The sequence below is a fragment of the Betta splendens genome, chromosome 9 (assembly GCF_900634795.4).
Source record: "Betta splendens chromosome 9, fBetSpl5.4, whole genome shotgun sequence".
NCBI lineage: Eukaryota > Metazoa > Chordata > Actinopteri > Anabantiformes > Osphronemidae > Betta > Betta splendens.
In genome coordinates, this window is record NC_040889.2 from 15,713,301 (window position 1) to 15,730,549 (window position 17,249).

At 45.5% G+C, this 17,249-nt stretch overlaps 1 protein-coding gene across 1 annotated transcript in view; it reads left to right on the forward strand.

Annotated features, from left to right (window-relative positions):
• The window catches only part of galnt9 (polypeptide N-acetylgalactosaminyltransferase 9), a 56,728-nt gene that overhangs the window by 27,190 nt on the left and 12,289 nt on the right, over positions 1–17,249 (forward strand). The window contains exons 5-6 of the mRNA XM_029161483.3: positions 2,240–2,437; positions 7,494–7,611. Of these exons, the coding sequence (XP_029017316.1) occupies positions 2,240–2,437; positions 7,494–7,611 (316 nt within the window). The remainder of the gene's footprint in view (positions 1–2,239; positions 2,438–7,493; positions 7,612–17,249) is intronic.

Below are 17,249 nucleotides of genomic sequence, written 5' to 3' on the forward strand. Positions count from 1 at the left end.
ACATTTACAACAGTTGAGATCTGAGTTTTGTTAATAAATCAGATTTCTAGATGAACATTAATCATCGTGATTACTCCTAATTTCAGGATTGATGAGCAGACACACAAAAACTATGCAGGTGCTCATTATTGCAAACGGCAATGGAGGTTGTCAACGCGTATTTAAAGTATCGAGTGAGTCATTACTGGAACGACAAAATCCTGTTGTTCTGTAGAATTCAGCCCCAGCGTGAACGACGCGGATGAATAGGCCTCGGTGCTGTGCGAGCGGCAGATACAGGGAGACGAACGGCACAAGCTCTCGGGTCAAAACCAGACGCGTCCTCGTTTCCAGAGCGTCGCTGTGTTATCGGCCCCACGTGTCCTGGAGGCGCGTGAGCTCCTGAAGGGCTCCGGGGCGTTTGGAAGTTGTGGGATCACAGACAGACCTGCTCAACCGCAATAAGTTAATCAAGAGAGACTCACCTCATGAGACGGAGTTATCAAAAGCAGCTATAGCGCTAATCAGTACATTGCAACAAATGATAATTTAGGAGAGTTGTTTTTTATTCGTCTTTCAGTTTTATTTTATTGTTTTGGCATCAAACTAAATATCTCCAAGACATTATTTCATCAGCTATATGAGGGCGTTGCGACGTGTCTGTTTTTATAAGCTGCAGCTCAGTTATCACTGCTGATTCATGTGCTATCAGCGATATTTCGTCATTCATGTGCTGACATGGATACAGCTGAAGTCTAAACCACTATGTTCCCACTGACAGTGAAAGCACAGATCTTTGGCTTAATAGCAGTTGCTTGTCTCCCGCTTTTGACAGATGAAGGTAGTGTGTGACAGTGTAGAAGCCAATCTGTCTCAAAACACCAGTGTGAAATTTGTTATGACACAGTTTTTTGGGGAGAAAGGGGATTTGAAAGCGCTGCATAATCCTGGATGCATCGAGAAAAGCATGATCGGCTCCCTATTTGGCCCAGTGGCTGCCCTCAGTACTGCAGAGAGTAGACGTCCACCCATGTAAAGAGTAGACGTCCACCCATGCAGAGTAGACTATGACCAGAACGCAGGGAATAAGAATTAACATAAATTATTTATTATTACAAACAAACTCACTGCTTCAGCAGGACCATTTCAAATACAAGACAATGACACAGGTACAAGTGCTGCACCATGCTGTCATTCCCTATAGTTCGTGCAGTTTTGTTCCTTTCCTTTTTGTCAAATTCATCATTTAATAATTGTAGCACTTAACTTTAGTGCAGTGGTAAGGAGGAGCAGCATGAAGGTTTTGCTTTGAAGACATAGCGGAGATAATCTTCTCAGCAGGAAGGAGATTATACAAATATGCCCCGACCACCAGAATATCAGCTTGCCTCTGTAGCATATGGATCTGAGGTCTGCGCTGCCATCGGCCAAGGCTTTAAACGGCAGAGTGAGATGACTGTGGTGGGGAGGAAACACTGAGCAGCCATAAACAACCAGCCACTATTTGAATTAGATTGTGAGCTACATATTGTTTGTTTGTTTGAAATGTGAGATATCGAACATAGAGGAGACAATGGATTCATTGTCCTGTGATGTCCATAATCATCTCTAACTTCCCGCATGCTCGGGAGCTGGCGCTGCTATAAAGCGCTCAAGCCAGGACGCACCAGTTCATAATTCTAAGAAGCTTGTCCTGAATTGGCTCATTAAGAGCCGGTCTTTGCCCTCAGATGTTCTGTGAATACACCCCGTGATCTCCATTTGATGTTATCTAAAAGAGTGAATGTCAGCCAATTCAGCCCGGGAGCAAACGCCATGAAATGAATACAGTGCTGTGAGAAACTAACTAGCAACCCCTTCACAGACTGAATAGTTTTCCCAGGAGCTGGACCTCTTTTTCCAAGCTAATTTGTTTTTTCCTATCAGGTTATTATCTCTTATCAAGTCGCTCACCAGTTTGTCACATTTTGACATTTTGCTTTCATGACGGGGAGATGTAGAATACGATATGATATTATTTGTGCTAAGCTGAGAATTCATTTGACGAGCCCTTTGCATCGGAGACAGGAGGGATTTGTTTTCAGTGCTGAACATGAGCCGACTGTAAATGTTTCCTGTAAAAACAGCTCTCACTTTCCATTTGCACCACAGTGGCTCAAACTTAACCCGCTTTGTTTTAACACGTGCTGCAGGTTTAATATTTAAACTCGATCCCGAGCCAGAGCTCGCCTGAAGTGTCTCCTCTGTTCTTTGTCCGAAGGGCTGAGCCAATCCTGACCCGGATGAAGGAGGATCACACCCGCATCATCCTTCCGGCCATAGACAACATCAAGTACAACACGTTTGAGGTGCAGCAGTACGCCAACGCCGCCCACGGCTACAACTGGGGGCTGTGGTGCATGTACATCATCCCTCCGCAGGAGTGGCTGGACAAAGGCGACGAGACAGCCCCTATCAGGTGAGGACCCCCGCAGAGCAACGGCCTCCGCTATAGAGGAGAATGTTGGATGAAATACCGATCGGCATAATTCGTGTTTCAAACCGTCAAACGGAGGTGGCGCCACCCAGACGCACAGTGAGCTGTCTAATTACCGTGATGAATATCTCCATTGTGATGCGGGATCACAAGGCCGCGGCGGCGCCACGTCATTAGTGTAATTGTGTGTTAAATATGAGCGGGCATTTTATTTGAGCTCAGGGGTTGGAGGACGGCGCAGGGTTAGATTTTAATGGACTCTCCTCTGTCTGAGCGCTGACACAACTGCTCAGGAGTTTTTGGGTTTTTATGCGAAATATGCACAAACAGGCAATTTTTCTGCAGCTTCTCATGCAAATATCAGCAAATACTCCTTTTGAACTCTGGATAAAGCCCAATGTCTAATAGCCTAAAAGCTACAGGACCAGTGGCCTACAATCTAAGAACTACTGATCTGCTGATGTTGTTCTGGGGGCTTATCCATGTTTTGCTGTCAGAATAACCAGTAAAGCATCAAAGGAAGCCCCACAGTAAGTAGAAAGTATTTAAGCCAGCAGGAGATTTGAAGCAGGAGTGCAAGGTTGGAGTGCAACGCTCGCTTTGGGCTCGGTGCAGCGCGATTTTACCAGAAAACAGCAGCGTCTCCCTCTAGTAAACACGCTGAAAGCTGGTCCAAATGGAGCTGGAGATCAGAGTCACTCTCTCTCTCGTTCAAGGACGCTTCAGTGAGACAGAAACAACAGACACGTCCTTAACGCGAGTCATCTATTTATAGAAGGACTGTTTATCTGCACTGCGATCACGGGAGTCACAAACAGGGATGTGTTGATAAAGAGAATGGGCTGACGGCCAGCACACAGTTAGAAACGGGATTGGGTCATGACGACTGCTCGGCTCCCGATGAGCTGGGTCGGTGCCGGTCTGACTCAGTCCCTGCTGATTAGATCATTATGCGTGTGCTGTCTAAACGCCTGCACCACCTTTCGTTTTAGTCTTGAGGTGAATAAACCCCCAGCTGCATTTCTTCAGTTCGTGTCATACTGGATCTACGTTCCCGGCCACATGTAGCATGAGAGGTCTGGCAGACGCCGCTGGTCCTCCAGCTTGTGCCAGTGACTCCACCACTCCACCCGTAAAGGAGGATCCAGCGCTGGATGAGGGCAGCGCGAGAAAAGAATTCTTGACTGTGGCAGCAGATCTTTAACTTAAAACTGGAAAACGCCGTTGAGCGTTTTGATTAGCGTCACTCGCCGCCTTGGTGACGCAGCCTGACACACGACGATGCTCGAGGCCAGAAAGTTTCATTACGTCGCCCGGCAAGGCAATAAGGCACTTATTTGACATAGGGGGTCTCATACAAATAAGCGATGGGGCGAGAATTTATGCACCCAAATATTAAATATCTTATCAAAGCTCTGTGAAAGCTATGTATTATTGAGTATCAGCCGCTAGGCTCGAGACACGAGACACACGAGAGAAAAGCCTCAGACGCTGCAGAGCCGCCTCCTGTTTTCCTATTGACACTTTACTGCGAACGGACAGATTGCCTGGAGGGCCGGCCTAAGTGTGTCGGCTGTGCAGACGTCTATTGGAAATCATTCACCCACTTGTTTCCTGAAGGTTTGTGCCCATCAACCACAGACGCTCAGCGGCCAGTCGGCGCTTGGGCCTTTTCTCTTCGGACGCGTTCGACAGAAAAAGGAGACGTGACGCAGCCACAGAGTCGCGTTTGAGGTTTATTTAAAGACAGAACAGGAATGTTGGAGAGTGGCCACCGCGTGGATTCGAACTAACTACACACACGTTTCTGTCCTGGAAGAATGAGGATGTTTGACGGGAGTTGTCTGCATTCGCATATCGACGATGAAAACATGCGACGTATGAGGTTTAATGTATCTTCCTCTCAGCATGAACTGCTTTTTACTGAATTAGTTGTGCTTTTACAACAACTTATATTTTGCGGTGAGACTATAAAACAGCTGCAGTAGCTGAGGTTTCGATGCGTTGCAACCACATATGTCACAAAACTGAAGGCAGATAGAATCTGTCAAACCTTCAGGCACGGCTGTGTATCTTTATTAGCTTTGATGGATAAATTGTTTGCCTAAAACAAGTTGCGGAATTAATGAATATCCTGTATATAAAAAATATTATTTTAATAAATGCATATTATTTACATATTAAATTAAGAGCATACAAGATGAAGTAAAAAAATATATATATAATGGAACAGCAGGGTTTTTATCTGGGAGCAAAACAAGCTTCTTCCTTATCTTGCCAACATACCATACATGTACAACATCAGATGCTCCGAACTTGTGACTGCAGGCGAATCATCCGGGGGTCGGCGTAAAGCGGCGCGAGGGGCGGATGAGCCCCGCAGACTGACCATCTGTACACTAAGAATAAGCAAATCAAGTGACATCAAAGGAGAGGAATCGCAGGAACTTCTCCCAGTAATCGGTCGGCGGTGCCGTGCACGGCCCAGTTATTTGTGTGTTCCTATTGTATTGTTGCACACAGTTTATTGACACAACCCCAAAGAGGCGCGTTGGAGTGCTGCACAAAGAAGCAGAGCACGGCGCTGCAGCTGCACGAATGAAAGGAAGCTGGGTCTCACTGTGTCATTCACAATTACTCAGCGTTACAAAGAAGCCCCTTTGTACTTTAGACACGACTGAGCTCTTCGTGGTATCACAGCCCAAAGTTCTTGGAGGAACTGATACCTGGAGCGAGGATTGATTTGTTCATGTCGTTTTTAAATGTTGGGCTTTTCAAAGTAAAGTGGACCTTTCCGTACTATATTCACCCTCTTGTTTGTGTTTTAATTTGTAGAGAAACAGCTGGCTCTAATTGGTGTTTTAATTGGCTTTCCTTAATTGGCTCCACTGGGGGAATCGTTTTCTTCAAGCCTTCATCGTGCACCCCAGACAAATGAGGCACCAAACCTTGCTTCCCTTCTTCCACTGTGCGAAAGTCGCCTCCAGTATGAATATGTTCCTTGTGCTGAAGTGCGCGGCGAGCGTGATAAATGTGGTCGGCCAGAGATTTCAGCTTTCATCCGAGGAGCCCGACTCGAGGTGCCGAGGCTGCGCTCGCACAAAGAGATGGTGTTTACATAGCAGGAAGCTCAGTCTAAAGGGAGCCCTCAAAGGCAGCGGCACCAAGTTTGCGCGGCTCAGAAAGGCAAGGTAGGTCAGTCGTCAGGATCGGAGAAGGGATGAGGCGAGCGGCGCTGAGTCGGCGCTGCGTCTGTCTTTTTATCTGCACAGCCAGTACAAATAATAGCGCTCAAACGGCTGCCTGACACCGGTTCATTCTCTAAACACGACTGCGTGAGGCATTTACTGTAAGATGCCGGGCGGCCACTTCATTCTGAAACAGCTCAATGCATCGCAGGTGCAGCTTTTTACAGATTGTTAAATCTTTGTTTATAGACTCTGATTCTTTAATATATACACTCTTCGTACACCAAATTATCTTATCTGACCTGTTGCTAATTAACTTAATGAGTCCAAAATGTTTTTCCAGCTCTTTCTCAGCTTTTTGTTGCCTCTTTCCCAACTTCTATGAGATGTGTTGCTGCCTCCAACCAACCTCAAAATGATCTAATATTCCTTCTACTGAAAAGAACCCTACTAAGAATGTCATGCACTAAACATTAATGCCATCAAAACAGTGACAGTAATATACAGTATTAGTTTAAGTTGACTCAAATGTTCCTGGGCTCAGAATTAGATTTAAGGGCTCACACAGTGTTGGTGTAAACCTAGGGCCCCTTTTCCCCTGGCTCCCACGCTGTACGGCTGCATGTACTCGCTGTAGAGCCGAGCCCATGAATCATGGCGCCGCTCCCATTCTCACTGGCTTTTACTGCCGCGTCTCTCAAGCTAAAGTGTCCGACGCGCGTTTGCTTCTTCTGTGTGAGTGCGTGTAATTTTATACAGTGAAATCAAGTGCGAGAGTCGAAAAAAAGCCACTCATTGGTCACTTTAAAAAAGGAGTAAATGCAGTGTTTCTGTGGGGATTTGTCCCAGAGTGTCTGTGACCTGACAGATAATGGCGCTAAAAAGCAGGCCTGGAGGGACGGCAGCTGGAGTGGGAGCATTTCTCTTGGTTAAGGTGGCGAGGGTCCGTGTTCCTGCTGCTCTACCGGCCGAGCAGGGCTATTTTATAAGCTTGGCTTTAGCCTAATAAAAGGTTCTTCCAGTAAAGATCCTGCAGCATGTGTACATGTACCATTAAAAGGTATGGAGACATTTGTGTCAACAATAAAGCCGTGTCTGCAGTAATATGATACTTGGAAAACCCACATTATCACCCAAATGTGATGCATCATGAAGCATTTTAGCATCTTTCAGCTTGTGGTTTTGATTTACTTTGAAAAAAGCAATAAATAACAATTTAGCAATGAGCTAATATTGACGTTATGTTGGTGGGTGAACTATGGAACTTACAAAAAAATGCATTCATGTAAATTTTCTGCTGCACAAACTTAGAAACTATCACATATTTAGCTTCAAGGCTGCAACAACTTGTCATCCACAAACTAATTGATTATGATTGGATGAAGTACATCAAGTCCACGCAGCATATTATTTTATCCTTAAGTAAATACCATATAACAGATAATATATTGAACACAAAGGTTGTTGAAACTGTGTTTCCTCATTATATTTTTCCGTTAATAACAGACTGCACAGTCCATCATAGAGCAATGGAAGCTGACTTTATGCTGCTCACATACTTTAACCACAATTTCAGCAAGCTGAAATCACATTTTGTCCACAGTGAATGAGCTCTTCGGCCTCGATAAGTGGCTCAAAGACGCCTCATTTCACTGTATTAAAATCCGGCTTCTTAGTTTGTGGGTAGAAACTTGCCAGTGAAAAGGGAGAAGCAGTGGAAAAAGGTTCCAGTGAATGCGCAGTAATTTGTTTAAGTGGCTCATAGTTTCATAAACCTCCGTGGGTGTGAACAGCAAGAATGAGAGTCTCTGATGGAAGCGATGCCGCCTGTCTCTGCTCCGCTCCCCCAGGACTCCGGCGATGATCGGCTGCTCCTTCGTGGTTGATCGAGAATACTTCGGTGACATCGGGCTCCTGGATCCCGGCATGGAGGTCTACGGAGGCGAGAACATCGAGCTGGGCATGCGGGTGAGCGGCGCCGGATTATTTGCATACGACCACTCAAATACATTCTAATTAGAAAGAGGCTGCAATAAATTAGTTGCAATGTAGACTTTCTTTTTTTTTTTAAAGCTAAATTAAAAGTCGCCGTGTTAAGTAGGAGAAGAAATTGCTCCACGAACTGCTGCAAGGAAAGTTGGTTTTTAATGAGGTATTCCTTCAGCGCTGAGGGGGTTTGTGTGCTGTTGTAGACTAGTAAGGCCACACACAAAGCCTTAATTACAAATTCAATATTTGAGGGCGTAATATTTAGATGAACAGTTCTAGCTGGAGTGATTTTTGAAATCTATATTCAGACTCAGAATTTTTTTTTCTTTTTCATGTTTCCCAGCCAGAGGGAGACAGCTCTCGATACAAAACCCAGGGGCATCAACAGAAACCATGATTAAACTTTGCAAAGTTTTTTTCAGATGGGAGTGGGAAAAAAAAATCCCCTTAATGCAAATCTTCAGCAACCCAAAGGCTCTAAAGCCTGTATACGGAAAATGTAAATCTCTTTTGCTGCCGCTTTGAGTTGAATTTAACGCTTGGTGTGAGTGAAGGGTTTGCTGAAGAATTGGTTAGCGTTTAAATTCAGAAAATGTTTCTCTCCAGCCGAGTGGAACCGTTCGGAATCTAAACGCACTCCTTGGGCTTATTGGAATGAGAAATGCTCGAAAGATCCGACTCCTTCAGTTAACGTCGCGCCTACATGTATTTCAAAATCCCAAGATGGCTTCAGCGACACCTCAGTAGTGACGACTACTGAAGGCCGGAGACGTGGAATCCTGGTTGTTGAGAGAACCTCATTATCGCACAGAGCCGGTTCCCCCTTCATCGAATCTTGGTTTTTGGTTTGTTTGTTTGCTATTGACAATATGACACTGATCATTTGTCTTTATCCCATAAGTGACTTCCTTTTATCATAATGTGGAGCAGTAGTTCGGTGTAACATTGAAGGTAACACAGTGTTTTCCTAATCCGCTGAGGTGCTAATGTGCAGCTAAAGAACCATACAAGAGCCTTAGACGAGGTTCGTGGGGGGAGATCAATTCAGCTACAGCTGCCTAATAAAGTTAGAACAACTCTCTATTGAACTGTGTGATGTAGTCCAACTTGTTATAGCTCGGAGTCTCTCGAGCTCCTTGCCGACTCGTGCTGTGAATGTTTACGGCCTCTCTCTGACTCGTGGACGTGGACGATACCCCCACACATGCAATTACCGCCTCCCGCCCGGCCTGTCGGCGTGGAAGTGGAACACGCGCCACGGAAGCGGGTCCGCGGTCCGCAGCGAGCGTTGGTAGCGCATTCATAGCCGCTAATGGAAAAGAGATGGGCCTGTGGCGAGCGGAGGGCAATCACTCCACCGCCACGGCCGCGGCAGCAGCAGCTCATTGAGGAGGTGCCGCGACGGATAGGCTTGATTGACAGGAACATGTTTAACAATTAGCGAGGGCAGCGCGCAGCAGCAGAGGCTGCATGGGACCCTGTGACCACGGGGCGCTGATGAAAGGCCGGGTTCACGTGCAAAGGTTACTGCGTATTCATAATTTACAGTGAGCCGCTGGCTCCTGTAGCCGGCTCTGGGTAAAAGCCTGGAGCCGGGAAAGCAGAGACGTGCCGGGCTGATTATACGCTACGCGCTGTAGCACCGCTGTGTGCGTGTGGTGGAGGATTAGAACAGAAGAAAACCAGAGGCACGGGGAAATAAATCATAGATCTCGCTGCGGTTTTCTGTTTTTCTTTTTTGGGGCGTGTATAATTTAAAGAGTCAGAGCCGAGGATGAAAAGAAATGAACAGAAATGAGGCTCAAATGGCGGAAGCACAGAAAGTGGTCATGGGAAGGATGCTCCCAGCGTGATGTACTGAAGAGTAGGCACATTATCGCCCATAGACCCGAAGGCCCGCATCTGAATAGATGGAGAGCATCCTAAACGTAGTGGCAGAAAATTGAATCACCCGGATGTATTCTTGTTGTTATTGTGTCTTATTTTTGGTCTGATACACTGTCTCCCTCTGTGTTAATGACTGGAAATAACGCGGCTGAGTGGGAACATCCTGCATCCCAAACACAGGGAAGATGGTTGAGGACAGAAGTGATGGATTCTGCCAGAAGTGTCAATATGAGTTTATCCTCTAATGTGTCTCCCACCCCTCTGCTTTTGCTGAGTCTCTGCTGATGTAGCATCTCTGTAAAACCAGGACATTGCCTTTCATTTCAAAGGATCTGTGAGCTTGAGTATTATACTGTGGCAGCTCTGTCCATGAATAACAGGGGTCATATAGTTATACACCAGTAACGCCTTGATGCATACAGTAAGCATTGTTAAGGTGTAGCACAGTCCCAGCTGATTTAGATAATGAATGCAGTCACCCAATCTTTGGTTTGGTGAGTAGAGATTACAGTATCTACTATTGGTTGTGTAGTGTTTTTTAACTAGACACAGTGATACTGGCATGCGTTATCGTGCTGTGTTAGAGTTAATATTGTATAGTTTTATTAAATTATGGCATCTGAGGGAAAAGCACATTTCTAGTAGCGCGCCATAGACTTCTCGATTTATACAGGTTAACTCGCCATGCGCTCATGTTCTGACTCGGCTATCAGGAAACCGTCCCGAGCGTTTTATGAAATGCGTCTCATTTTCACAACAATCCAATCAGTCAGTTCGTGGAACTCAAGTGATCTCATTGGGTGGTCTGCTTGTCTCTGTGACATTTATTAAACTCACCAGGAACTCCTTTCAGAAGTAATGAACCAAAAAAATGATTTTTTTCCTTTGGAGTCCCGTCTCCATAACCACCTGGGCCTGGCCTCGAGGCATCTGACGATAATCTGTCTGTGGTGAGGAGAATGGACCTAATTAAAGTCTAGCGGTAGCAGCAACCAGACAGGAGCGGGAAATAATTAAACTTCACTTGGTCCTCTATGCATCCCGAGTACTTATTACATCACGGTGACAGTTTATTATTCATTACTTCATTTTATTTATTATTTTGAAGATAGATTTAAGTGTTAAATATTTAACAAAATCTATAATTTACACATGAATCCTTCCATACTGTGTATTATGCCTCCTCGGGGGGGCAAAGACAGATACTGTATGTGAGGAACAAAGACACAGGCAGAGGAAGTTAGTTACTGTGGTTATTATTATTGTAATAGTGAAAACACTGAAAGCCACCAGAAATGATTTAGACTCATGGGGCCGAAAATACTTAAAACCCTTAGGACTTAGCTTAATGTGAACAAATAGCCATTATACCGTATACAGCTAACATTACGTAATATATTATAATCATGAGTCATATACATAATAATTATTATGTATGTGATTCAGATACATATTAAATATTATGTATATGAAGATGCTTCTTGTATCCACAGAATGCGTCTTTTAATGTAGAATGTACTTCCTCCAAACCGAGTAGCTCTTTAAAGTTGTACTCTAATAGACTATCAATAACTTCACAAATAATATTATGGTCAAGTACTACTGTATATTATCATTTAACTAATTATCAGTGTGTGTGGGTGCACCAGTTGGAGACAATAAGCCCAGGAGCTCGTTTTATGCAGCATCGTGTTCTGCCAGCTACTCTCATATTGCGGTCCGTCTTGCCAGATGGCAACTTTTCTTAATGAAAAAAAAAACGCACAAAACAAACAAGATGAGTCAGTCAGCATTATTTCTGGTGGCACAATAACAGGTGCTGCTTCAAAGCGGCTCGTGATGCAGTCAGATGTTGCTTTTGGTTTATTCTGAGAACATCTGCCGCTGATACAAATATGAAACCTGGACACTGTGGCGCAGTTGATTAACCTCACCAGCCATCTGGATGTGTAGCTACAAATAGATTAAAAGAGAGCTGACACCCAACAGTTGTAGTGATTTGTTAAAGGTAGGACGGAGGTGCACGGTATTATCATACGGTACAAGCACAACAGCCACTTAAAGCACTGCACTGTTTAGCTGATGACAGAGGACGTTTAATTAACTGGGGCAAACTTTTCTCTACACAAACGTCCGTCTGCAGTCCCACAAACCTGCTAAACTGCTAAGGAACATAACATTAGGAACATATGGGAAATAACATTCACCAACTACAGAATCACTGCCAGGGCAGGACCAAAGATGGAACGAGAGGTATTGTTAGTAACTAAAAGCAATGAGAAAGGACAGAACCAGGGACACAGAGGATGCAACTCATCTACCAAGGTCAATGTGGGGACTCAAGCTTCCAGGGAACAAAGCTAACGCAACACCAGCACACAGGGAACAAATGCCGCAAAATCATAGTACAAGGCAGTTGTGAAATGGTTCTGTCCGTCACTTGGGTTGTTTTGACGAGTGCTGAGGCTGTGACGTGTGTTCTCATCAGTCAAATCTATATCATTTAAAGCTCGAAGGCCCCCTTGTTGCTGTGACATGTGACTGTGCGTGTGACATGACGGTAAAGCAGGTGTTGACTCCGATCCTTTAGCAGGATTAACACAGTGAATGCTAATGTCACCCGCAGGCTACAGCGCGCCATCGTGGGCTGCCTCGATAAGCCTAGGGCAAGGTGCTCGCCGATAAGCTCAGCTCCTCCAGGAGCAGCGCTCCTCCTTCATCTGTGCCGTTTACTCGAACGCGCTTGCCGTTCGACGGCCGCTTCGCTCGCTTCCGACGGCGCGGCAGTCACCTTGAGAAGGGCGCTGCCGCCGTTAAGAGGCGCCGCCGGTCCCCGGCCATCTGTGGACACCCTGCGCTCCGGCGGGCCCCGCGTCTCCAGCGTTCCCGCTTCCACCGCGCTGCAAACGGCAGTGGGCGCTGACCATATGCGAGTCTTTTCAGAAGCACTGAGTCATTCTGGAGATGGGAGCAAATCGCAGGCCTCCGAGGAACTCTCATACTGTAATTCACTTCAGCAGTTGGACAGAAAGACACAAACGTGGGCAGTTGTTGGCTAAATGCCCTAATGTGGAGTAAGAACGAGTCACATGACTCATGACTGCTCTAACTTTGAACTAACTCTAACTAGAACTAACTTGGAGTTAGTTTAGAGTTTAGTTCCAAAGGGTCAAAAGCATCATCAACACGTCAAGATACTGAATATGTTAGCGTGTTGTGGCGGTGATGCTAGAACAACACACTGTAGTGGTTTCTCCCCCTTTAGTATATTCAGTATGTTCCACTTGTGCTAATAGATGTGTTTAAATCCACACCTGGCGCACGTGACCGTGCATGATTCACTGTGACAGGAAGCGTCTGCTCCATCATGACATGACGGCCGGCTAAAGGTAACTATAACATCGGCTATTGATCGAGCATTCGTCTCTTTCAATGCCTGCATTATTTAGCGTCTGAATCAATCTGCTGGAGCTTAATGGACTCAGCTTTACTTACTGCATGCTTCATTACTGTATGTTCCAGCCCGCATCCATCTCACGGAGGCGGGTGAGAACGGATGCAGCTGTTAAAGTTGGGCGCACGACACCGGAGTTGTTGTTTCACAGGAATTACCGCCGTCGTTATACATATGGCCGCGTGACGCGCTTTCGCCCGGTCGGGATTTATGGCGGTGTCCGCGCCGAAATGAGCGACAGGATGAAACCGTTGGTGATTTAGGCGCGTCGGGCTGCATAAATATTTGAACGGCCGACACTGTTTTGCTGTTGTCTCGCTCATCCAGGCTGCATGCGTGATTTACGCATCGGTGGACTGCACGCGCGGCGACGCCACTTCCTGAGCAGCTTGCTGATTAACCACACGAATCGTAAACTTCATTAGGAACCTCTCTCCCCAGCGACTGCAGATACTCCCACTTTAATTTGAGCCCGTTTTGACAAGGTAATTAAGATCATTTCAGATGAATTGGGCATTCCACATCCTTGTGCTACTCAAGACAATTGAATTTTATGGCGGCGCATCTAAAGCTCTCTCTGTGGACAGTATCATCACCAGGAAATACAGCAAACACTTAACGGGCACAGATTGGCTCGTCTCATTCATTATCTGAGGATTAGTTAATCAGCTCACGTAATTGCCTTTGTTGGATGTCTCCGACGAGGCGAAAAACTTGAAACAAACTATTTGAAGAGCACTAGTGCAAACTGATTTGGCCGCAGCAGCGAAGCAGCGGGCGTGTCGGAGATGAGGGGGGGCAGCGGCATGGAATGAGCGTCTGACGGGCCTCCGCTCCTCTTCATCTCTGCATCGGCAGCTAATATGCATGTATGTGGAGGAGCGGTAGGTAAAGGAGGCTTGAAATCAGATGATGGGACTCGATGCAGAGGAAAGACGTTAGTTTACATCAGTCAGGAGAAAATAAGATGGAGCGTGTGAGGGCAGTGTAAAATATCAAGCACCGGAGGAACAAATGTTTTTATATTCAGATCAAATGTCACCGTGCTTTTTTGTGTCTAGATAAAATCAGCATCAATCCCTTCTGTTAACAAGACGGACGCCTCTGTCTTCTAACTTCCACTTATTAACATGTTACATCTCATTTGTAAGAACAATAGATCGCTGCTCTACTCCAGCAGGAAGCACTAGGCAACATCCTGGGGGCACGATCAGAACCCCCCCCCGCGTCACGTCTCCCTGTGAATAGCGACTAATCGGCCCATTCAGGCCGCGCACATCAGTCAAATGTCAGGCGCTGCCAACCGGCGGCGCTCCGGCTCCGTGTCCGTCTGCTGCGGCAGGCGGTGACTCAGGCGGCTCGTTGTTAGCGGCCCGGATTTGTGCCCGTCATCAGTCATTCCCAGCCCACCTCCAACAGCACGTGTGTCACAACTATAACCTAATGCGCATTTAACCCTTCAGACGCCGGCGAGCTGCGTCGCCGCCGCCCGGCCCACGCTTGGCGTAAATAATCCATGAGACGAGGAAAAGCAGCCTGATTTACGCTGATGTCAGGAGCGCGGCGCCGAGGGGAATGCGCTTGTCCTTTACTTTATAATACGGCCTCATTATTTCACTATTATTCGCCGTCTTGCTCGCGCAGCGCTTTGAAAAATGGCCGTGTGATATTCACAGCTTTCAGATCTAGAAATTAGTGTAAATAAACATTGTGCAGATAGCGACACCAGAGCTACATATCTTGTATATGCTGCTTTTTATGACTGGCCTCGTCAGCATTCTTCCAGCCTATCACAGGGTTCTCAGGCCGTGTCCCCCGTGTCCCCTAAAATGACTGGATGTTCATCATAATGTCTCAACTCCTTACGCTCCATAACCTTTAAAAAGGATAACAGAAGCTCTAAATATGCTTAGCCAACACCCTTAATCAGCGTTTCCCGGCGCTGCTTGAAACTAGTGAAACTTTCTGGAATAAATCGTCACATGGGAATAGAGATTGCAGAGTGGCACGCATTTCAATTAAAAACAGGGATGAGTCAAATTCCCTAGATGCAACTGAGCACACACGCGTTATCTCAAGTGGAGGCAGCAAGTCTGTGAGTGGCTTTCTTCCAAGTTAATTGCGAAAATGTCAGCGTGATCTTAAAGGAAGTCCTGCAACACATGTTAATTCATGTAAGGCATGGGGATTTTTCTTCAGAAAACATACTGGCACTGAAACCCAGTGTGTTAGACTGATTCCAGAAGAATGTTTGAACCCACCTAAACCTAAATAATTCATATTTAGTCATTTGAATTATGGTTCCTATATACATAATTAGAACAGCTGTTAGTTGCTCCACAGTACAACTTCACCGTCCTCAACAACAAACATGAAAACTGACATATGCAGGATTCACAAGCTAACAAGCTAACGTTTAGCCGACCTTTAGGTGATGAATGCTGGAGAACTGTGTTTTTAGATTTTTAGACAGGTGAGCTTGATGAACCGGTGCCACATAGCGTAAAGGTTGGTGCATGGAGGTTTGCAGGGAGAATTCTGGCTCCTTGTGGGACAGTGGAGCCAGTCAGTGGTGTCTGGTGGCAACTTGTCTAATTAACCACCAGCAGGGCAGCAGCCTGTGTTACGTCCATCATCATCATGATCTCCTCCCGTTTTGAAATGTTCAGTGTAGCAAACTAAGCCTGGCGATGAACAGCATAAAAATTCTATTATGTCCTTCATGTTCGTCTCCTTTAATATTTTAATGATCATCCGTGTACGTCTGCTCTCACACCAGCTGAGAGGAATGTTAACTAAAAGTCACCGTTTGAAAGTAAAGACGTGACTTATATAAAGTTAATTCCCAGTGTTCTGCCAACAGTGGCAATTATCTTCCTCTCCGTATGGAGAAGAACCAATGAAAGGAGGAATTAATGCGTTTTTATAATCATGTGCGAAGTCACATTATGAGAAGGTAGACTGGCAGTCAATTAATGCCACCCAGCGAAGCGGAGAGGCCACCGCATTTCACTTTGGCGTATGACACCTACATTAAAGTGAAGTTTTCCACTGCCTCTAAGACACTTCAGTGAAAAAGTGTTTGCGATATTAATGAACATTCATATTCTAGAACGGGATGGCTCAGAAAACACAGAGGTTGCGGCACGAAGCTCTCGGTGCTGCAGAGCACAGACGCTCCTGACGCTCTTTGTTCCTACATGTCTGCACAGCTATTGTAGCCGTATCGGTTTCAGCCACGCAAACAGAATATCTGACTCGAGTGGAGATGAACTCTGCTTAACCTCTTGTTACTACATTACTACGCTGCAGGATCATTTTTCGCCCTGCCTGTCTAACAGATCAGCTGTGACATATTGTTAGGTCCGTATTCCCTTTCATCGTTTCAGTCTGGAGTCCTCGCCTGCTTCTCCGTGGCCTCTCCTGGCCTCGTTGCCTTAATTTCGAGCCCTGATGGAGGAAAAGTTTAACTGTTGTGGCCACCTTTGCCGTTTGAGTTCAGGTAACACTGGTGCGAATCGGAATGAGACGCCGTGGTCTAAACTCACAGACGCTGCTCTACTCCCAGATACGTGCTTGATGAAAACATGACAGCTGAGATCTTTCCAGATCAGGCATGAATGTCAGTCTCTGTGTGAAACCATCTGACATTCATTCCATGCAGCCATTAGCCTGATGTGCAGATGTGACAGAGTGAGCTGGGCTTGAACTTGTCTGTCAAGCTTTTCTCCGTTCACTCTTTACACAGTGACATATTTCTGTCACTCTTTGTGCTTTTATATACTGAGGACAAATCAACATGTCTGCTCAGACCCCAGAGTCCTATTTTTTTCTTTTTTTTTTATTTTTTCTTTCTTTTCTTTTTCTTTTTTTCTATCATGATGAAACATCAAGTGGAACTGTGTATTAGTAGTTCCCATCATTTGTTGCACACTACTTGGTTATGAAGTGTTTGGACAATATAAATAGAGGAAGTACAAAAACATCTATGTTAAATCTTATAATGAAGATAAAAATTCCCTCACATCCATTCAAATTCTTTGTAGTGGAAAAAGAAAGTGTCCAGCTATTAAACAAACAGTCGAAAAGAAATGATACAGTAAGAATCAGCTGAATTTAAAGCTAGTATACAACGAGCAGCAGTGGACTCGACGTTTAATTTGAATGTTTAGTTACAGTAGCACTGCTGGTTGAAGATTGTTTGAACACAATCTTCCACTTGACACTAAAATGGTTCTTGATTATTATTCATTTAGGTTTTTAGTGGAGATAGTCG